The sequence below is a fragment of the Neopelma chrysocephalum genome, unplaced genomic scaffold (genome assembly GCF_003984885.1).
Source record: "Neopelma chrysocephalum unplaced genomic scaffold, ASM398488v2 Primary Assembly neopelma1_97, whole genome shotgun sequence".
NCBI classification, from domain to species: Eukaryota; Metazoa; Chordata; class Aves; order Passeriformes; family Pipridae; genus Neopelma; species Neopelma chrysocephalum.
This window is the reverse complement of record NW_020897760.1, coordinates 3,935,292-3,958,802: the sequence shown is the minus strand read 5'-3', so window position 1 is coordinate 3,958,802 and position 23,511 is coordinate 3,935,292. Positions and strand designations below refer to the sequence as shown.

Sequence of the window (23,511 nt, the reverse complement as noted above, 5' to 3'; positions counted from 1 at the left end):
CGCTTCCCGAGGCACCTGTGAATCCCAACCGCATGGACCGCGTTCTCTCGGGAAGGGGCGATGCCGCCTCCGCAGGCCCGCGGAGATCGCCGTTCCTAAGCGGGAGCGGTGGGTGTTTTCGGGGAGCGTCGGGCAAGGCCGGCTCGGGGAGGGCGCCGCCCCCTCCCGCCCGAGAGGGGTCGGCACGGCAACGGCGACGGCGACGGCGACGGCTGCGGCGCGTTACTGCGGCAACGGCTTCCGGCGGGCGACCGCGGTGAGGGGCGGCGGGCGCAGGTGGGGACGCCGGGGACGAGGAGTGACCCGCGGGAGGGGCGCTGAGGGAGCACTGCCCCACGGGAGCCGTGCTGAGGGGCACTGTCCCGCGGGAGAGGTGCTGAGGAGGCGCTGCTCAGCGGGAGGGGTTCTGAGGGAGGGGTCACTCTGGGACATCCCAGGAGCAGGAGCCGCAGGCGGTGGGTACAGGGGCGTTTGACGAGGAGAGAGAGCCCGAGGCTGGGCTCGGGGCGGGGGCCGGCGTTGGGTGTCCTGTGCCCCTTCTGTGCCGGGATCCATGGAAGTGGGAACTCGCAGCTGCGAGTTTTACTACCTCCTTCTTGTGTTCAGTTTTCTGCCATGGAGGGATTTGATTTCTATGTACCAACTGTGTGAATTCAGTGCTGCCTAAGCAATTGTAAATTATGAATATGTGTGCAAGATTTCAGTTGCATTGGCTGTGTTACATCTCTAATGTGTCTGGGGTTTACTTGGTCTGGTACAGTGGTCCCACTGCAGTGGGAACAACCTGGGATGCCAATAATGTTTTAGTTACTGATTCACAGAATGCCAATATATGTTTAAATATACTGTCTTGTTATACAGCATTAAAACAAAATGTCATCATCATCACAATCATCCTCGTCTTTACCTGTACATGACTATACTTCTCCTTCAGTGGACTTTGATCCTCAGGAAAAGTTTATTCTTCCTCATGCTACTGAGGCAAGTTCATTCTGTTCCTATTAGGCTTGATATTTTAAATTCTATTAACTTTGTTAACAATATTCAAAATATTCTTCCTGGCTTTAGAGGGGAAGTAGGTGATACTTCAAAAAATGGGTGACAGTGCTGGACACAGCAACAGTATACTGAAACCATGTAAAAAATTGTATTTGTTCTTTTCTGCTTACACAGATAATATATGATAAATGAAGCACGATGTTTAATCTTCCAAGATGCTGTTTTCACAGGAAGTAATTAAATTCAAGAACTTAGTTTTGTTTATATATCCAAGAAAAAGCTACAGAGTTGCACTGTGTTACACAGGTTGATGTCTGCTGGGAAATGTAAGCCTGTAATAAAACAAGACACGCGCTTGCACACGCACACACACACACATATATATAAAATAAAAAACATTAGATGTTTGGAGTGTACTTATTTGCCTTAAGACAACAGGTGGAAGCAGAGCAGTCTGCATTCACATTCTTGAGAAGTGATCGTTTTAGTTGGGAACTCCCCAAATTCTGTTATTCATTTTCTCAACCATGTGAAGGAGAATATGGAGGTAAGAATATAAACCTTTAGACTGACAAATTGTTTTGATGGAGATGCACCTGGCACAGGCTGAGCACAGGAGAAATGGTGGGTGGAGAAGGCAATGCAATCCACTTCTGAAAAAATAATGAGTAGTCAGTGGAGCACTGAGTACACAGACAACTTCATGCTTGGTGAGAGCATCAGTCGTGCTGGTGCATGAGGGGAGAGGCGGAAGAGAGGCGTTTGGAGAAGGACTGAGGGTCCTTAATAAGGAAGGGGGGGGGAATGGGGTGCATTTAGGTGGCAGGCCTGGTACATGACTCCAGACTTGCCATGACACGGGCAGCATCATTTTCCTGAGCAGCCCTGCCTGGTGAAGAGCTTTGCCAAACTGTGAAAAGAGGAAAGCCATTGCCACCTCCAAACTGGAAGAAGTCTGCTGTGAAAAATAACATTGATGTCTGAGCAGGTCTTGGCCTTCACCTTCATTGGAGGTAAACTGTTTGCCTTTGCCTTGTAGATGAGGTGTGTTCTGTGAGCAAACAGTTTGAGGGTACATCCTGTGATATCACAGGCTTTTACCCTTCTTGGAAGCCCTAAATGATTCTTTGACCTTTAAAATTTCTCCTGAAGGATTCTCCTGAAGAGCTGACTTGTTTTATGTTGATATGCTTGAATTAACAAGATCAGTGACCTAACTGTGAGTAAAACTAAATGTTACGTAATTACGAATGCCATTTCAGGGAAAAACATATGTACTACTGGGAGAAACAGGAAAGCTCTGTTCACTGATTCAGCCACATAAAAAAGGTTATCATAGAACTACAAAAGCCATCCAAGATAAAAAATATTTTACTGATCAAAGCAAAGAATCTGACAGTCTAGAACATCACCTAGGAAAATATGTAAGGCATAAACATAGAATCAATGCAAATGTATATTTTTTACAGAAGTGTGAAAGAAACATTTAGTCTTGTCATTTTCTTTAACAGACGTATTGGGAAGATTTTTTTTTTGTTATGTCCTAGGCACTAAGAAAGTTCCTAAAAATTTGGAAGGAATTTGGCAAACTACATATGTTAAAATAGGAGGTGGATCAGATTGAATTTCTGTATAACAGTAGAGTCATACCGAACTCAGTGGAGTGAAGAATGTAGATTTCTTTTAAAATTAAATGTGATTTGTCATTGCTGACTTTCTTAACTCTCTTTCAGAAGCTGATGAAAATGTATGCTTATTCTGAACATTATTTTTTAATTTTGAAGAAAATATTCTTGATTTTCAGGTTTTCATAGACGGTAATAGTTTTCTTACAGCATGAGGCTTTGATCATTCAACAAAAAGGCAGAAAGTTCATAAAGAACAAACTGTGGGGAAGACAATTTCCTAAGAATGGAAAGACGGTATGAGTAATTTAGGCTTCCAGTCACTTCTCAATTCTGGGAAGTCTTCTAAGTACTTCAATTTTTTCTGATAAATTACTATACAGTCACAAAACAGCATTCCTGTTTATGTGGGGTTTTTTTTTTTTTTGCTGATAGCAAATCTGACTCACTTTAGTCAGGAAAGGTTAGGACTGCTACTGAACACAATATTTATAAGTTTGCAGTGCATGCAGAGGCTGAAATCTGGATGCAGAATTGAGGTCCATGGACTGACTTACAGACAGGCATGGGATTGAGATTGCAGAATATTATGAGGAATTCCGTGCAGGACAGGATAAAATGAAGGAGTTGTAGTAAAACTTTTGATTCTGAGGCTTCCAGCTTGAGTCAGTTTTTATCCTCCCATTAGTGAAATTGAAATGGAATTTACAATCTGAAAGTCACACAAGTCTATTTCTTTTAAATGGGAAATTACACAACACACACACAGTTGGACAATTTAAAATGGCAAGTTTAGTTGACAATATCACAGGCACATAAATTCTTTTGAATTTCTAGTAAGAGCTAATGTAGATTGATTTTTGTGATCTTCCATCCCATGCTTTCTGGTTCAATCTTCAAATTCTCCTATCTAACTGAGGTTCCTGAAAGGCTTTAGGACTTATTATTACTCCTTGAAACATTGCAAGTTCTATAAATACTTTTACCATTTGACTATGTGCTTAAATAACACTTATTTATGACATTTAAAGCCCTTTTAGCTAAAATTAAGAAAGAAGTAGGTGTATGGAATAAGCCTAGTTTGTTTCCTTCAGCTACAGAGTTCTATGCACAAATTAAATTGAATCTTTAAGGTTTAAACCACTAAGTAAGTAGCTTGTGAGTATTCGAGCTTTTATATTCATACGCACCAGATTTGAAAATGTAGCAAATGATACGTAACCAATTTAAAAGCATTGAAAAAATGCTAAATCAGTTATAATCAGAAGTAATTTTTAATGTTTCCTATGTTGCAGTTAAACAGTGAAATCATTGACACTTTGATACAGAAGCTAAGTGAAAATGAAACTCAAAATACAGTAAGTAAATTAAAATTTTATTTTTTTAATCTATCCCATATATCTGAAATTGGCTACATCACAGGGTCATACTATTTCAAGTAACAGTGGCAAAGTGGGAATATTTGTGGTTTATCATAACAAAATGGAATCTTAGTTTTACAGCTGAAATGCTCATCAGTGTGCTTTATTGCTGCATTATTGTGTCCAGACATTAAAATACTTTCTTTGTTATTTTTTTGCATGAAGAATCTCAGGAAAAAAATACTTGAAAGAGAGAAACAGATTAGAGAACTTTCATCCATGCTTCAGTGCGAAAAAGTGAGTGATCAGTTCTATTGGAATGTTTTCCTACAATGTACTAGATTCTTAATTAGAAATTTAAATTTTGAGAAAAGTAATTATTTCAAAGATGTATGAAAAAAGTAAAATCCTGAAAGATGTTTCCTACAGAAATATCTTAAGACCATCAAGACTGTATCCAGTCCTAGTAAGGATACAGGTTATCCTTAACACTAATGTCCCAAGGTTCAGGGAAGGGCACACATCCAGACTGGTGGGGCTTTTGACCTCTCATATGCTGATTTGCAACAGTTCTGTAAAAAAAGCACTTATAAAGAAGTATTATGGAGTAAACTAAACAAGTATTATGGAGTAAACTAAACAGATGATGTTCACAGTTAGGCATCTCCTCGTCTTTATCTTGAAGTGAAGGAGCACGTTTTCATAGAAACATCCTTTTGCTTGAAAATAGAAATGCTGAACAGAAAAGCCTGTAAAGATTCTGAAGACCACAATGCCAGCAGACCTCAGTGTTGGCGGGATCTGTGTAGCATGCCTTGGTCTGACTAGAGATCTATCTAATGTTGAACAATTTGGGGTACCCAGCATCTGAAGGGATAAATGACTTTCTATGCTCCCTCTTATGTTATCTTCAATAAATGATATTTTCATCAATACTTGATTGAGTCTGAGTCTGCCTTTCTTACTGGCATCTATAATGAACACTTGCACAGGAACATTCAATGCTTTTTTGGTCTATACTGATAATATGACAATTTTCTACCTGATTATTTCTTATTTAGAATGAGCCAAAGGAATCAAGTTGGAAGAAATTTCATAGAATCACCTGACCTGAGTTCTGATGACAAAAGTTGCCTCTTCCATTATGATATATGTATTCCCCTAAAATTAGAGTTTGAATTAAATGTATCAGTACTTTTAATAGCAGATGGTGGTCTTTGGAATTTAATGAAGTACAGTTGATCAGTGTAGCTTAATTTTAGTCATCCTGCTAGCTAGATTTGTGTTCATGCTTCCAGGCCTTATTCATACTACTTAAAGTCAGATTAAATATGAGGCATCAATTATACATACAGTGTTTCAAGTTTGCGATTTCTGATTAATATTAATACTAACAGTAACAAGCTACTGCTTGCAAATATACTTGTAGAGCATGTTTTATCTTTTCCAGCTTTTGAGGACATTCAAATGTCAGTTAGAAAATATGTCAAAGTAGAAACAATATAGAGAGCATCATACAGTATATCTCCATAGGTCAATAGATTTGTGTTTATTTCTCTTTCTTAGATCAACACACTGAAAGGAAACCATCTGTCAAGATCAGTAAAGGAAGTACAAGCTCACCTGCAGCGTCAGATTCAAAGAAAAGAAGCGGAAAATGATGAATTAAAAGTAAAAATACAGGTCAAAAGATTTTTACTTGTGTTCCAGTTTATTGGAAAAAAATAGCACAACTTTATTGTGTTCAGATTTGAAATCAAATTTTTGGTAGAAGAAAAATCCTAAACAGTAAAAATCATATATATTTATATTTTACACAGTCTACCTGACCACATTATCTGAATTGCAAGCTTGTTGTTTTTTGTGTTTTGTTTTGTTTTTTTTTTTATTCTTTTCTCAACTTGTGCACATAAGCAGTTCTGGTGAAGCAAAGTTTAACAAATATAGAAGTGTTTGTACTCACTTAACTGTGCTATCTAGAAGACAGGTATTGATCCTGAGACAGTCTCAATATAGTCAAAAGAAAGAGATAGGCAAGTCCTATTTCTGTTCTAATATAGGGGTGGTGAACCACACCCTGTTTCTCATTGGCTATGAAGGAATCAATAAATCTCTTAACACTGACTGAAAGTGAAACACTTAAGACTAATGCCTAATCTCTCTTTGTTTAAGGTAGGTTAAATTATTTCCATTTTTTATTCTAGAATGCAAGAGTTAAATTTGGGCATTTGAATCAGTTGCTGGCTTTAGAAAAAGACAAGGAAGAGGTCATGTGTGAGAGGTTAGAGCTGTATGTGGCCTCAGATTTCAGTATTTGAAACCTGTCAAGAACATAGCCATGAATGAGAAAACATTGGCTAAAAAGAATGTATTTCTAATTTCCAGACTTTTTTTTACTACCATATATCCCCTATTAATTGTGTCATCTGAAGTTATTAAGCAACCTATATCAACTCAATTTCAAGACACATGTCTATTTCTGCAAAAATACCTTGTTTTCTTCTAAATAAAAATTGCTTTCTTCTTCCACCTAGTACAATTATAGAATTCCAATGATATTTACATTAAAGTAAAATTCATATACAGCTGTATTTTCATTCAATCTTTATTTAAAGATTTTGTTTGCTTTCAGAAACTGCTGAAATCGGTGGCTAGCTTTAATCCTGGTAATGATTTTATTAATATCTAGACAAAGCTTGCAAAAGTTTAGCATTACCCTTAGGAATTTATTTCTCAATTTAAATTTACCGCAGTGCCTGACTAATGCCCAAAGCAGTTATTCTTAGTGTGATTGTGACCCCCTGTGGTTATAACAGGGGATAACATTTGTTTACTTATACCAACAGTTAAAGAAATCCATACATAGACTCAGATTTTCTATTTCTGTATTTATCGAGGGTGTTCATCTGCCACCTCATCAAGTCACATCTTTTTTTATTAAATGCCCTGTAAGCATTTATAGAGGAAAACTATTTCCTTCATATTTGTGAGGTTTTTTTATAATTTTATATTTGAAGTAGTACTTCTAGTTTTTGGTGAATGCCAGTACCTGAGACCATCTTTTACCTGGAAAACCACATACATTTTGCATTGATTGTGTAAAAGTTTCGAGGCCATTAGCAGGACCTATACTGAGAGATACTCTCTTGCGCATAATATGTATATTTTATTGCAACTGGCAAAGTGGATCTTGAATAAGGCTGGCATGTTGACGTAGTCAGTAGCTAAATAGTAGGTCTTTATTCTTGTAGAACATAATTTAGTGTCAGACCTAGACTACAATGAAGGAAACAAATGCAGTAATAATTCTTACAATTAGGATATTTATCACTGATTTGAGAAAATTGTTTACACTGGTGGAAGAATAATAAGTGATACGAATGGGATTTACACTTGTCTTTATTAAAGTCATTGACCACCGGTAGCTTGGTCATTTTCATGTGGATCTGAGATTCTCCTTGAAGCAGCATCTAGTATTGCTTTTATTGTACATCATTATGTAGTGTTCTAATGCCCATTGGTTTTTTCCATTCATATTTATGTGGTATGTAGATGAAAAATACAAAAGTCACGAAGTTAGAAAGGCCAGCTTCATGAAATGAATGGGATCAGTACACTGCCTTCATCAGAGTGATAGTTTAGTTAGTCGGAAATAACAGCAGTAGAGAAGATAGTATAATGGCAGTTGTAGAACTCAGCTCTCATCTCAACTGCTTTGTACATGTTTGATAATTGAATGCATTAAAATACATTTAATGTGAATGTGTTTTATTTCATGAGTGCTGCAAAATCAAGCACTCAGGAAATGATATTTAGAAGTTGCCCTTAAAATGTGTGATTTACCATTGTGGTTAAGCTTCATCATAGCCTGTTTTAATTATCTTTAAACAACTGTCTGCTGTGCGTAAGGCAGTGCTAAATCTATTCTTTTTGCATTTTCTGCTTCACTAAGAAATCATTTCTTCACTAAACAAATCTGTTTTATTGATAGAGTGGGGCCATTTTGTGCATAGAGAAAATTCAGAGATCTTGCAAGAAGGTAGTATATTGTCATCTAATCAGAACATATCATAATACATATATTCAAGAAAAGACCCCAGTCTATCCTACCTTCTTAACTTTAAAAAAACCAAATCCAAGATATTAGCTTTCATATTAAAATTTTATATACAGTCATACAGCCTATCTCCAGACCTATAATGTGTGTCTCACTAGAGATTCAGAGCACATACTCTAATATATCAGTGCACATCACTGGTAGCATCATTAAGGTGATATTCTTTACAGAAACCAGTCTCTAGGAATGACAAAACAATGTTACTTTCCCACTCATAAATGGGTTTAACATACATGTCATGCCTTCTACATTGAAATTCTGCATTCATTTCCAAGAGCACACAACGATGTTTAGATTATCTTTTGCCTTACTTCTTGCTTCTGCATCTTCTCAGCCTCTTCTCCAGATCTTTGTAATGAGTTTCCCAATTTGTATTTTCTTTTGTCTATTGCTGTATGTATCTCAACTAGCTAATTGTATCAACCACCACATTTGAGATAAAAAGATATTGTGGAAACAGATTATATATGTAACTGCTATTCCTGATTATATCACAAAAATATCTGTGGGGTTTAAAATTTGAAGAGTTGATGTCTAATTCTGTTGCAGAATCTAGAAAAGAAAATAGCAAAGTGGAAACATCAAGTTGGTGAATACAAGCACCAGAAGTCAGCCTTAAAGGAAACAAGTGAACAAAACAAGATTGCTCTGAATAAAGCAATGAGGTCCCAGAAACAAAGAGCTCAATTCTTTGAAGAAGCTGCAAAAAATTTAACCTCCAAAATAAGAGAACATGTGAGTGACTCTGCAGTAAGCAATGTTGTGCTGTACTGTTTAAATTGAACAATTGGAAGACTTGCACCTGTGGTAAACAGAAAAAGTTGTTTGGTCATGCTGTGCTTGTATCTCTTATTTTGTTGCTCATTGGTTAAGAAAAGGGTTGCTACAAGTGACATGCAAACTAGTATTCACTGCCTTTGTTTTGTTAAAATTTAGTGATTTTTTTAAGTCATGAGGTTGTACACTTCGAACTGTAGTAAGTAAGAGGAGTCTCATCAGCTTTTGGTCAAACCTCTCCTGGTGTTCCTGTTAGTCATTTATGGATAAGTACCAACTAAATCAGAACAATATGAGTGGGTTTGTTTATTTTACTTTGAGAAAAGACAAAATTTACATTGCTTTGTACAAGGGAGATCCAATAAAGGCATCTTATATTAAATAGCTCTTGTGTTCAAAAAAATTTGTGGAATTAAATAGCAATCTTCTGTGGCATTCTTTTGTTACATAATGTATGACTTCTACATTCTCTAGGAAGTCAAATTGTGTGAGATATGGTCCACTGCTGATGTCTGGAAAAACCAGCATGACAGAATGCTTGAAGAAAAGACAATGTTAGAAATTCAAACAGAAGATCTTAAGAAGTAAGTTGGACTGTTGATCTATTTTCTTTTTGTTTCTGCAGTCACGTAGTGTTGATATTTATAAGTGCAGTACTCAGTGCTGACAAGATAAATGAGCTTATTAATAGTCTAAAATTCTGAGCAGAATTTAGAAATTGGAAATAAGAACAAATTTAAGATTTTTAGCCTTCTCTCTGCAGCATTTCCCTTCTTTTAAATTTTTATGTTCCTTACTGGTAAAGGGGAATATTCTTTCCCCTGCATATTTCTATTTAGCCTGAACTTGCTAGTAGCTACTATGCTGCCTCTGCATAACCACTGATTTATTAACTGATTCAACAGCTTGAGTATTAACTCTTGTGTCTACCACAGTATAGAAGAACATTCTTGGGGTTCTAGTTTCTACATCAGACTGATGATGGTAAAATTATTTCAATTCCACTAATGTCTCACCTCACCAGAGGATAGAGAAGGTTTCCTCTCAAGTGCCCATTTGAACAGTTTATTCATGTAAGGAAAAGCAGCACAAAGTTATTAAACCTTATTCAAACTATGCAGTCAAATCTTAATGTACTCATAGGAAGGATACGCCATTTTCTTCGGCAGAGAGTGACAAATCTTTTTTTTACTTTTTCTGTTGATAGAAATATGGACTATAATTCAAACAAGCCAAAGGAATTGGGAGGTACCTTTATTCTAGGTCTCAGACAATGTTTACATTACAAAGAACTTGATTCATGCTCAAATATTTAACAGGAGTGCAGGTACACAACATCAGTCCAGAAATCTCTCTAGCCCACTGTTGGTCCAGTGTAAATAAGATGGCATCTATGAAAGAACAAGAAAAGTGATGCATTTATGATACTTCTCTCATTCTGCTTCCAGCTGTTTTTTTGCTGTTTTTATTTCAGCTGAAAGTATAAGTTTTTGCTTGAAATGTACCATTCTAACAAGACTTGTTCTACTAAGAAGTGTATGACTGACTAAACAGCAAAACAAGTTTTGTTAACTTTATTAACATGAAAAGCAAAAAGTGAGGCTGTAAGACCCCAGCCATGGCATCACAAGCTCAGCCAGGAGTTTTACTTTTAAAAATATTCACAAGGCTCCAAAAGAACACCCACCGAACTGTTGCAGAGCCTTCAGTTTTTTAACACCTTGAAATAGCACGAAGAGAAAACATTGCATACGTTTTCTCAGGAGAAACTTTTACTGATAAATATGGGTGAAAATACGGATCTTGGCAGAAGTTTAAAAGGGGCAACATACAACCAAAACAAAGCATTCCACCAAAGCTATGACTTAGCACTTGCTAACACATACAGTCTAGCAAAATCCAACCCACTGCTTTTAAGTTACCCAAAATATTAAGAAAGCAGTAAAGAAAGAAAAAGAGAGAAAGGAGATTGAGAGAAGAATGAGAGAAAAATAGCTACCGTCAGAGAGTCCTCTGGAAGTGGAGCTTCATATGGTGGAGGTTGGTCCCAGGACAGAGAAATAGAAATCATGTACTGCTGTATTTGTGTGTTCTGGCCCCTGTGGCCACCCCCTCCCAGGCGGGACTTCCAGCTCACTGGCCACTCTGGGGCTCCAGGCCGGAGTGAGGGTGGTGTAGCCAGTCAGAGGCTGGGGTGGGGATTCCAGAGGGTGTGGGCGTGCTTCCAGAGTGACCTTTTGATTGACAGCTGCTCTCGAGCTGCCCATGAGGCAGGGTGTTCTAGGTACTTAATTCATTTATAATTGAACTAGGACCACTTCCTTGGAGTAGAAACTGTCCTCCTTTGGGGAATTTCTTATTTTAGTAGATACTCCTTTCTTTGGATACTTAAATGCATTCTCCCCTTTATATATATATATATACATAAAATAAAATAAAAGCAATGAAGGAGAATGTGTTGAGGTTCAAGTTGATTTTCATAGTGAGAGTTTTGGAAACACTGTATATTATACAGAAGTTCTTGCCTGTCTAACAAGTCAGATCACAAGCCTGTGTGAAGAATTGGAAAGAAGGAAGGAATGGAGAAGAAACTCAGAGGAGGAAATTCTCAGAAAGCTAAATTCTGGTAATTCTGAAAATGAAAAGATTTACCTTGAAAATGAAAAATTAAAGGTAAGACCATTAGAAATCATTGTTGAATGGCTCTACATTTCTGATACATAATGAACTAACCATGTTAATTCCCTTTGGACCTTCTGTGTAGAGATCCCAAACCTGTAGAATAAATTTTGTCATCCATTTTTCATAGTAAGTGTAAATGAGACATTGAAAATATTTCAGTGGTAATCTATGGCAAAGCTAGGAACAGGGTTGTCTGATGATCCATCTGCATAACCAGGATGCTATTTATTTTACTGTAAGTAGCTACACAATTGCTTAATTAGAAATTATTCTTTTATTCATGTAAGGAAAAGCAGCACAAAGTTATTAAACCTTATTCAAACTATGCAGTCAAATCTTAATGTATTCATATGAAGTATGAGTTTGTAAAACTTTCTTTCAAATTAAAGAGCTGAATTTACCTTAATTATTAATTTCAAATTCTAAAGAGTTGACAGGTTTTGCATTGAATTTATCCTCCAAGGTAAATGTTCTTGTTAGCTGACAAATGAACTGTGGACTACCATTTTTGTTTGACAGGATAAATAATGGTATCACTCTTTCTAATGCCTGCAAGTCACTTGCTAGTAAAATCATATTGCAGACTGTGTTATTTTAATAACACTATTGAAATTTTTATATTTTCTATGTTTTAATCAAGGCTTCCATTGCTACATTGGAGAAAAGTACTGTTTCTGTTGAACATGAGCTGCTACATCTGCAGGAAAATCTCGTTGAACAGCATAAAAATGAGGTGACTAGCATGTTTGAAATCTTCAAGTATGTTTTTTTAAATTTGTTAGCAGTTTCAAGGAAATTATAAAGGTTTTGTTTGCAATAGACCAGATTTATTTTCATGGTGATTGTAATATTGTCGTAACATTGAGTATGATAGAAGAGAGTGCTATTGCAAACCACATCAAAGAGTAGTCCCCACACTGTTACATAATCCTTACTGAACTGTGTGAAGCCCAGTTAAAGCTCATTTAAGCCAACAGAGCTAATTGCATACTGCTTAGAGAAGATCTGCTTCCTAAAAAGCAGGCTAGCAACCCAGTAAACTGTATATTTTAAAAGTTAAGTTTGAATCGGATGTCTTCCGTGGACATATCCAGTGATATTTTACCTCTACTGGGTCATATCTTTATCAGTATACCAGTATTCAATTAAGTTCAAGAAATTCAAGTTCATTCAAGAAACATATATTATGTGAGCCTTTTTTTTAAATAGGTAAATCCACATTGAAAATACCAGCAAAAGAAATAAACCAAACTTAAAATGGGCTTTTTATCAATTCCTTTTTTTTTTAATTTGGCTTTATTCACAGAGAAATATGTATATATTTCAAATTTATTTCAAATATATTTCTGCTATTGTATAGACATCATTTCACTGTCATTCTTCATATGTTTCTTTTTTAAAATCATTGACAAGGGAAAAGACATGATACAAAATCTAAGTACAGCCAGTGAACCTTGTCTGCGAAATGCATCACCATAGTTAAAGTTGTTGCCAGCTTTAAGATGGGAGATGTAGTTCCATGTAGCAGCCAGCCTTAAGCAATGAGTGAAGTGAAATTCCCTCGCTCATAGCTGTAGTGACTCTGGGTGGAAGTGTTGATGATACTTGTTATCTTGGGAGAGAAATGTGAGTCATGCTGGCTGCTTCTGTAGCACAACTGTAGCTCATTCTCCATTGTTGATAACACAATATTGATATGACAGTGCTCTTTACCCGATTACCCTTTTATACTTGCTGTGGTGAGTAGGATAATGAAAATAAATAACTTCAACCAATAACAAATATTAAGATACTATTTAGAAGTCAAAAGTTTTCCCTTACACTTCATACTAACAATTCTATCTTTTCTACATTTAAAAGAAAGACCTCACAAATATATGTGAAAAATATATGTTGTCCTAGGTACAAAAGCTACAAATAGCAGTAGAGGAATTGAAATCCAGGTATGAAAAAATCTTAAATGAAAACAAAAAAATAACAGAAAACAAATGCTTGGAAGTAGATAAGGTAAGTTTTACAGTAATAAACCATGTTTCCAAACAATTCTGTAGGACACTGATCTTTCCTACATTATTGTAATCCACTTATTAGAAGTCACAAGGTACTGTATCCTGTTTTTAAACAAGAGAATTTTACTAACTCTCTAGAGCTGGTGGTTTTTTGGATACCACGCAATTGCAAACAGGGGAGAAATGTTTCCTAGAGCAGTGACTAAGGAGTTGGGCTGCTATTTCAGAATTCCAGCATTCTTTTATCACTTTCAAAAATGTGATTTGTTGTTGGTGATTTTGAAACTAGACTTCCCAACAGAACAGCTGTGAAAGTTCTGTATGGAAGCAAACCTAGTGTAAGGCTGCTTTTTTTTTTTTTTTTTTTTTAGCTTACAGTTAAAACTGAGAATCCATACAGAGTGAGTTTTAAGTTTTTCAGCAGATGGAGCTAAACACTGGAATACAGTTACTACATTCCTAAAAATCTGAAAAAGATACAAAATTGCTATGAAAATCACTTTCCCCAGTTCCATGACTCATAAAAATACATATTCTTTTAAGCAATAAAGCTGAGACAGGGACAGGCTTTGCCTGCAATGTTCTGTTTCAGAGTACAGAATTAGTCCTCACAGAGAAGCATCTTAGGTGTTCGTTTTATTTCATACTAACTTTATCTTTCCATGATGGAAATTTAGAATGCAGAAAAAGATTTTCTCATCTCACAAATAATATTTACACACCACTTTATGTGGCTTCAGATGCCATGAGGTGCTGCTTTCTTTTCAAATACTTCAATAGTTTTATGGTCGGAATTTTTTCTGTAAGCTACTTAGTGTGTCTGTATGCCATCTCCCAAAATGTATTTCTATAAAAATAAAATCCAGGTTTGGGTGTCGCATGATGAACCACTAAGACTTGCATAATTTTGTTCACTGTGTTACTGAGTCTTTAATGAAACGTAGTCAGAGATGGGAATTTCTCCAATGGTTAACTTGTATCTTTGTCAGTATTTTATAAAACAGGTGATATTATGCAATTTGTGTAGAATTTCAGCTTTATTACTTACATGGAAATCCATGAAGTACTACAACAATTAATTTATGGCTTTACACTTACATTTTTCTCCTGTGATGCTACTATGCAGGTGAGGGACAAAACGGAGGCTGAGTTAAAGGAGTTAGAACATGTTTGTGACTTGCTGAAAGCAGCTGAGGAAAAGCAGCAAACACTTATGTTCTGAAAAAGGATTCATGCACAGAAATGCAAAACCCTTAGGAAGCTGCAGGTTCAGGTGGTTAGAACACACTAATTTTTAAAGATAAATGAGAAAATTATGTGGAAAAAGTCTCTGGGACGTTTTTTTCCTATTAGCATGTGTGACAATTGTCAGTTTCCTTTGTCATTTGCTTCATAAATCAAAAGCTTCTTCTGTAGAAAAAGCACAATGCAAATAAGACTGTTGCCAACTGTATTCATGTGAATTCATTATGTCACAAGAGTAGTTACTTTCAGAGTGAGCATATTCTTGTTCTTTTTGAATACTTATATCCTGAGATGCACTGAAGAATTCCTCCCTGGAAATAAATGTGCAAGTCTAGTTATTGTTTGTATATAGTGAAATAATGTAATTCTACCTTTGTTTTTAATGACTAATTCATAAACCATACAATATTTAATCAGATAATTTACATTGTTGATGTAGAGTATTTTAATTATTACATTATTTTAGTTGATTAAATATTTTTAAGACATGCTTTAATAGGATAATTTCAATTTTTGGCTGTATTTAACACTAATGCTTGTATTTTCTCCAAAGTCTGAGTATGAATTTTCTTCAGCTTTTTTCTTCTGTGACATCAATTTCAATGGCAGGGTAAGTTTAGGGTTTTTTCTTATTCTCTTTTGTGTGTGGTTTTTTGGTTTTTTTTTAATGAGCTTTTGAGTTAGACGAGGATACTCTGCTAACACAAATAACAAAGGTTTTTGAATCAGCAGGGTGGGAAAGGGGCTTAACCTTCTTCCTGTGTCAGTGGGAAAACTTCAGCTGAAGCACAGTGAGCCTCTGTGTTCCTATAGACTTTATATGTTTATAAAAATCAGAGCTCTTGATTTTGTTTTAAATTTCATGTCAAGATGATCTTTATAACATCAACTTTGGTTCTTGTTTGCCTCATATTAAATAATTCTTCCAGGAATGCTCATAAACTTATAAATCCATAATTGCTTAGTGAAGTACTTAGGCAACAATTAATTTTGGGGTACAAAATTAATACATCTTATAAAATGATATATGTAATTTCAATCTAACTACATTTTCCTGAAAAAGTGCAAAAGAACATCTTAAGTATAGTGAAGTAATTGGGCATATAATCGCTAGTCTGGTGGAACAGTGATTAAATTTCATCATTAGGTCTTGGTGATGTCCTTTAGAGATTCTGACCCTAGAACCTATGACCAGAATTTAGGAAAATTCCTTTTGAAGCAATTGCGCTGTGTACAGAAACACTCTTCTGAGTTTCAGGGGAACTAGTTTCTGCTACTACCAGTCTGCCAGCTGAACAGCCTTGGATTCACACAAACAAAATCAGGCAGACTAGCTCAAATTGTTGGATGGGACTGCTTGAGGTAGTCCAATGAATGATGGTGGCTGTCGCTTTAAATTATGGTGCCAGAAGGCTCTTGGTGTGGCTTGTTAATTGTTAATCTGCTGTTGATGGGTGGTAGCAAGAGCAATAATCTCATCACTAATGAGATGTTCTGAGATTTAAAAGAAAACATGTAAAAGTTTAGCCCTCTGGATGCTGGGCAAGGGAAAATAGTTTGACTTCTTGCTTTCTTCAGCTTCTGCTGCTGATATACCTCCTTTCATGAACCTGGTTGTCTTTTTTGATAATCACTTCTTTCCAAAATTCTTTGCCCATGCTAATTGTTTTTCTGCAATAACCATACATATATATGCAGTATTATTTTTATGTTTTCTGTGACTCTAGTGTGAGGGAGCTTTTTTTGCTGGGAGGTAGACCTGACCAGCTCCTGATACTTAAGGCTGCATGAGCAGCATATGAAGTTTTTCAGGACTTCATTTTGTTACATAGCAGGTTTTCAATCTTAACGTTCACACAAACGTTTAGTCTGCTACTTTGGCTGTACTTTATTTGTTTTAAATACAAGATAATATTTACTTGAATATAGTATGTCATTTATCTGAATATAGTATAACATTTATCTGAAATTACAGTTAAATTGTTTGATTGGATTTTAATAGGCAAGCTTACTTTAGTCTAGCAAGATCCTGCATATAGGTCTCTTCAACCAGAAACAAATTATCCTTTTCACAGGATGACAATAGTGTAACTTCTATGGGCAGTCTTTCCTTAGAAGAAAACTGTAACATTCAGAGGAAATATGAAGCTCTAAAAAGGTAACCTTTAAAAAATCTGATTGAAATTAATTCCTACACCTTTCTGCTATAGTGAATTATAATGCATTAATCTGTTTCGTGTGAAGGCAATTGGGAAAGATGGAATTTCAGAATGAAGAACTTGCTTGTCAGCTCAGAACACAAGATCAGACTCTTCAGTGCAGTAAATTGAAGCTTGAAGAGAAAATTGCAGAATATAATGCATTAACCAGACAACTTGAATCTGCTTTGGAAAAAGGGAGAAAAATGGTATTGGTGATTTAATACATCTCTCAATCATGTTTGCCACTTTCTATTTAAAAACAGCATTAAAAACAAATGTGTTCGAGAAAAAATGATGGGACAAGATAAGCTTAATCTTGCCTTTTATTTTCTTTGTAATAGGAAGCCCACAAGAACTTTGATATTGAACTCCTTCTCTTTTTAAAGGAAGAATTTGCATGCTTTCAATATTAAGTTCAGTTTTGTCATTTGTAGAAAGGACGCAAACAGTAAACCAAATGCAAGAGGAAGTGTGGAAATTTACATTGCAGTGAATTATATTAGTTTAGTCATAAAATATGTATGAAGTTGTAATTTCAGATTAATCATGTTGAAATAAACTATCTGATTTTTTTCAATACTCTCTGAAGATATTTATTTGGTTTTGAAAGAATTACAAGTTTTGCTTAACTTAAAAATGAGTTTAAAACGGGTTCCCCTCCCAATAATATTGCACTTTTTTTCAAATCGAAACATCTTTCAAACTTAACCAGAATATTTTTCAGGTTTATTTAATTTCTGTGCATGGGAAACAAGTAAAGTATTAGATGAAATAGAGCTATTAATGCTATATAAGAAAATAATTTAATTTGGGCTTTAAGAAAGAGTAAATATATATCATTTCCCTCTCATTACTTTTATAGGTAGCTGAAGAACAGGAAAAAATGTCATACAAAGAACAAGCCTTTCAGACAAAACTGCTAGTTCTTGAAACTGAAGTGAGAGAGGGAAAAGAAGAAAAACAACAACTCCTCTGCATATTTCACCATGTGAGTAAATAATACTGTTTGTGACTTAAGAAATTACTTACCACATCACCATTTACAGAAGAAGTTCCTTTAACTGAAAACACACAACTAATACAATTGATACACTCTTTTCAGAACAGCAAATTAATTCAACTTGACAACATACTTTGTACATTGACATTTCCCATTGACTTAACAGATGTCCATGATAGTTTTGAGATGCCAGGAATCTTTCATGATAAAAATTCAGAAAATTAGTTTTTATGTTCCAAGGCCTTTTTGGATTACAAGACTATTCAAACATGTTCAGTTTACTTAACATAAATAAAAGCTTCAATATTTTGAGGCCTTTTTTATCACCTTTGGTTTTGCGGAGCCTCTGAAAACTTTTACAAGTAAGTAAGGCTATAAAAATTAGGTACGAGTTGTCTTAGATTATTATTTTGATTAATTTACATTTTATTTCTAAGTAGCTTTGCATTTCTCCTTTTTTACCAGAATGAAAAGCACCACGAAATATGTTTGAAAGAGCTGGAGAACAGCCTGCAGAAGTCAGAGAACAAGAACCAGAGCATCCAGAATTATGTGCAGTTTTTGAAAGCTGCATACATAACAATGTTTGGCTGAACTCTTTAACCTATTTTAAAGTGGAGAAACTTTTCAGGATTTGCCTCTAATGAAAAGCTGGAGGAAAAGCTGTTGCAGTCTTATAGTATTTTGCAGGATTGACTACTCTAATGTTAGTTCTTCCCTAGGAAAGTGTCTGTTGTGGGCAGGGAGAAGCAGGTCAGTCATTACTGTATGTCCTACTGGCTGGTCGTATAGGAAGTGGACTTGATATTACTGATATAAACAATTATACTATTCATGGCACAGAAGTGAAAAGGCAGACTGCATGACAGCAGTGGCAGGAGTGTAAGTGTGGGGTATGCACACAAAGTTGTATGTTGGTCTGTGAATTTAGTACCTTGTGTTAGTTTCTATGCTGTAAAATCTTATATGTGTCCTTTTAGTCCATAGTAAATGCAGGTGATCACAGGCTATCTTTCAAATCACGTGGAGGAAGAAAACACCCATGGACTAGTTGCATAATAATTTGCATATTTTAAATATCCTAATGACTGATAAACACTTCTGTTACTGTAGAAACCTAGTTGCCTGAGAAAATATCTAACCTATTAAGACAGACAAAAATTTAGAGCATTATGTTCCCTTCCTTTCTTTTCCTTGTAGTTTAGCACCAATATATCATGAACTGCTGCACTGCATGGGAGAGTTGCCACCACAAGGCATCCTTTTTTGCCCTATGTTCCATAATGCTCAGGAATATACTGAATTAATATTTTGCAAATATAAGTAGGAAAGTATTTTAGATGCATATATAGTTTAAGCTCTGAATGTGTTGATATACCCTTTCATAGTGACGCAGGTCCAGTAAGATATTTAAGTATTTGTGTTTGAGCTCAAGAGCTGCAGTTGAGTAAGACTGACTTGTGCCTCAGGTTAAACACATGTAAATATTCAACTGATATAGGGATAATACAAAAACCAGTTCTGATTTTGGTTTTAATTCTAAATTCTACTTGGTTTTATAGATATATGCTGTGATATGTTTTTGGAAAAGTAGTGCATTCAGTTAAATATACGTAATTTACAACGTGTAATTAATAATACGCATTTCTTGACAGAAAACATAAGTTAGTTCATGCATGAACAATACCTATTCTATTTCATTTTTAGTTATTCATAATGTGTTGAATACTGATGTTTTTTCTTTTCTGTTTTTTGCAAAAGCTTATCCATCCTAACAAATACTAATGTACTAATGATCTGCTTGTGTGCACTTTTTAAAAATAAAATTATAATTTTTTATATATTTATATATTTATATATTTTTATATATGACATGCTAGTAACAAATTTCTGTTAAATTTGGAGAGGGGGGTTGCATTACACACACATTTAGAAATATTTGTATTCATTTAGTTCTGCTTGTGCTACTTATAAAATACCAAAACGTTTTTGAAAATCATCACGTATGAAGGAAAGATTTTGGAAATAAACAGTTCAATCCAGTCTATGACTGGCTTTCAAAAGGTCATCATGAAAAACTGAACACTTTTCATTGCTACATGATACAGCGATGTACACTAACTTCATTTCAGCCTATCTTTTGCTATTCAGGAAATTAGATAGGTTTTTCCTTTTTAGTTTGTGCTGTTTGGTTTTTATGGCTCTCCATTACCCTTTTGTTTGTTTGTTTGTTTGGGGTTTTTTTGCATGGTAGAAATAGGGCTGCTAGTCACAAAGATCACTAGATTTTTCTCAGTTTCTTTTTGAACTGGTGTTAGCTGATCATGGTGTTTGCATTTTAAAAATCTTTAGCTCATTTAGAGAAAAAAGCTATTGTGGTTTATTTCTTTATTCTTTATTTTATTTCTATGAAACTTCTTTTGTAATAATAAAACTTTTTCTAGTTTTATTATTAAAAAGTTACAATTTCAGAGCTTTAATTAGGTTAAATTGTAGGCATATAGAGTCCTGAAACTGTCAGATCTTAAAGAGCTGACCCAGGCTCTCTACTCTCTGCTGCAGTCTGCAATTACTTTAGATGTGTTAATGCATGGGAACACAGAATTTAAACCAAGAAGCATAAGTCTTAGGGCTCCTTGGGACCCTACCCACTTTAATCCTGTCTGCCAAGTAGCTTATTAGAAGCTTAAGGTTGATAGAAGAACTTCTTCTTTTCTGTTTCCTATCTATGACACAAAAACTGCTATAAATTCTACTGTAAGATGGAGTCTTTCCAGTAAGAGCACAGATACTCAATAATTTTGTGCTAGACATGTGCCAGCTTAAGGGATATATTTATAGAAGACACACAGTAATCACTGAGCACCATATGGACAAGTCCTCAGTGGAGTGTGATAGGTTACTAGCACACCATGCCTTTTGAGAAGTTCTTTTGTCTATTTAATGGTGAATGAAATCAACACTTGGATATCTGGGAGAAGTTTAAAGAGGGACTGTTATCATGCAGCTCAAAATGTCTTCTACTAGGATCATGTCCAGTGTCCTGACTCAGAAAAGACCAGATTAAACTTTTTGTGACAAAATCATTTTGTTGTTCATTTTTCTATGGAATACGGAACCTGTTTTACTCTGCTGACAAACTGTTCAGCAGTGTAACATCTGTGTGCAGCCCTTAGTGCGCTGGGGGGCTGAGAGCTGGCCAGCACAAACAGGGATCAAAGCAGGGCCCCATAGGAAAGGGTTGTGCAGGGTGTGAAGTAGACACAATGATTTCATACAGATTTTTTTTTGCTTTTTCAGTGAAAGATTCCTGTGGATCACTTTAAGGCTGACATAGCTCAAGCATGGTTCTTAAGGCCAGAAAAGTGGGAGCACTGTGTTGATGTCTGCTGATTGGGAATTCAAGCAGTCAAAACCATGAAATTATTGCAGTCACGCAGGTCAGTCTGTTACGCATTTGGGTTCAGAATATTTTCTTTTCTACTTCTGGCTGAACAGCAATCCCATAGCAGCTCTCAGTAAATAAAGTGTCCAAAAGTTTGAAGGTGGCATGTTTTTACCTTGCCATCCACATCTATCTATCTGCACCCTTCACTCAGGGTTTCTGATATAATGCGGTTGGCTTGCAACCCTGGGATAAGGCTTTTTACAGCTAACAGTCCAGAAGCAAATCACCCTAGTCATAAGTATTCCCTGTCTTCATCCCTCTCTCCCTGCTCCAGGAAATCTCTTTAAAATGCTGAGTTTATTGAGGACATTAATATTGTTTCCAGAAAGTAGCTGACTTTTTTGTTTGAGTGTTTGACATACCAGATCAAATACCTGATTAACATATTATAATGCTTTCATGGCAGATTAATCTACTTCATTTAAAAACAAAAGGGAAAAAGATGTTTTTATGTGTAGAGACTGCTGCAATCTTACCTTCCTCTTGCAGCAGAATAAACATAGCATTTTGTTGGCTGTAAAACTGTACCTTCCACTTTATCCACAACATAAATATTTCATTTGCTACCCTGCCTTTAGGTGGTGCTACTAAAAATTGAAACCAGGTCTTTCTGGTTAAGCTTTGCATGCCTTTCATCCAATTCAATCTTTCCTTTGATAACATCTAATTTCTAGAGCAGCTGTTACACATCCAACAACCATCTCCTGATCTCCCATCAACGTTTCAGGCAGGCCGAGCCCTTGTTCATTATGATCGTGACCACATTCCTATTCTTAGCAAAGATTCTCCTTTGCAGAGCAGCAGCCTACTCTGCTGTGGCAGCAGTCCACTTACTAATTTACAACTCCACCCACTAAATGCCACTGTGAATTATAAACTACTGAAGTAAACCATGTATTTTTAACAGCCTCAATTTTACCATCATGGATGTTTATAAACGTCAAAGATATTTTTGAAGTGCAAAAATGCTAAGTTGGCATTTCAGGTTGTCCTCAGGACATTGCCTGTTCCTCCACAGTAAGGTTTCCTCTTGTTCTCTCTTATTGAGAAAATCAGTATATTAATATGATGCAAACCCAAACTGTTTTGTATTAACATTTCATTCTCTTTCTAGAGGAAAAAATCTGGAGAAACCTGAAGAAAGAGCCAAACCTAGGAACTTTCAAGCATTTGTGCAAATCCTTTGCCAGAGTGCAAAAAATAAAAAACCAGGTTTTTTTCCATTTCAAATAAATTTCCTATTTTTATTAAGTTGTTTTATTAAGATTGTGGTTTAGGAGAAATTTCACATGGGTATTTATGAAGAGATATAATCTTACAATGTCTGTACAGACAAAAATGGAGCTCAAGTTCTCTGAGTGTCCAATTATTGTTCTGACATTTGCTGATGTTATTCCAACCCTTAGTAACCCACTGCAGTTATACTCAGGCTCTGACATATTCTGAAGCACATGTGATGCAGAAATAGACATTTAAATATTTCTTCGTATGCTTGTATTTCACGGGAGATTTCCCCAACCAGGAGCATTCAGAGGTGGCAGTCTTGCTGATTTCTCTTTTGGTGTGCACATGTAATAATGGAGGGGAAATGTGGTTGCCTTCTGATGACATGTTTCTAGTAGACCCATCATCCAAACATCTGAAACAAAACGAAGCTCCACAGAATGAAATAAATCCCAATAACAGAAACAGAAACTCCATGTTGCTGCATAGCAGAAGACATCCTTTGAATCCTGCTAGGGGCTGTTTATTGATGGCATTTTTGGCATGGTTCCAAACTTAGTGTGTTTAAGCAACTCACATCTGCTAGGGGTACTGGGAACAATGGTATCAGCTTCAGTTCCTGTTTTTTCTAAAATGCTGCTTGCTAGGTTTCAGCTCTTCTGGCCTCGGTTACCAAAGTAATGTCTGGAAATAGGAAAAATTTTATACAATTAGTCTTGTTTCTTTCTAGTAATCTAATAATCTCTGGCTTAGAATGGTGAATGTCAAGTTTTTAATTTCTCTTCTGTCTTCTCACTGTCTTTAATGAACTACAATTCTGTGT

General features: G+C 35.7%; 1 protein-coding gene across 8 annotated transcripts; it reads left to right on the top strand.

Moving 5' to 3' along the window:
* Positions 1 to 180: 180 nt before the first annotated feature.
* ODF2L (outer dense fiber of sperm tails 2 like) lies at positions 181 to 23,372 on the top strand. 8 transcript variants are annotated; one of them, XR_003536004.1, is made up of 17 exons: positions 191 to 276; positions 862 to 981; positions 3,920 to 3,982; positions 4,211 to 4,282; positions 5,552 to 5,668; positions 8,652 to 8,837; positions 9,354 to 9,463; positions 11,417 to 11,552; positions 12,202 to 12,294; positions 13,464 to 13,568; positions 15,369 to 15,425; positions 16,891 to 16,973; positions 17,060 to 17,222; positions 17,879 to 18,004; positions 18,482 to 18,769; positions 21,317 to 21,456; positions 22,579 to 23,372. XR_003536004.1 is itself a non-coding variant. In XM_027694156.1 (16 exons), exons 5-16 carry the CDS (start codon positions 4,265 to 4,267, stop codon positions 18,608 to 18,610), a joined length of 1,323 nt encoding a protein of 440 aa, XP_027549957.1. In that variant the 5' UTR covers positions 283 to 455; positions 1,883 to 2,012; positions 2,152 to 2,218; positions 3,920 to 3,982; positions 4,211 to 4,264; the 3' UTR covers positions 18,611 to 19,854. The 8 variants fall into 8 exon arrangements, 7 of the variants coding, with proteins under 7 accessions (XP_027549955.1, XP_027549953.1, XP_027549957.1 ...); XM_027694156.1 differs by lacking the exons at positions 191 to 276; positions 862 to 981; positions 21,317 to 21,456; positions 22,579 to 23,372 and adding exons at positions 283 to 455; positions 1,883 to 2,012; positions 2,152 to 2,218 and having other exon boundaries at positions 18,482 to 19,854; XM_027694154.1 differs by lacking the exons at positions 21,317 to 21,456; positions 22,579 to 23,372 and having other exon boundaries at positions 181 to 256; positions 18,482 to 19,854.
* The last annotated feature ends 139 nt before the right edge of the window (positions 23,373 to 23,511 follow it).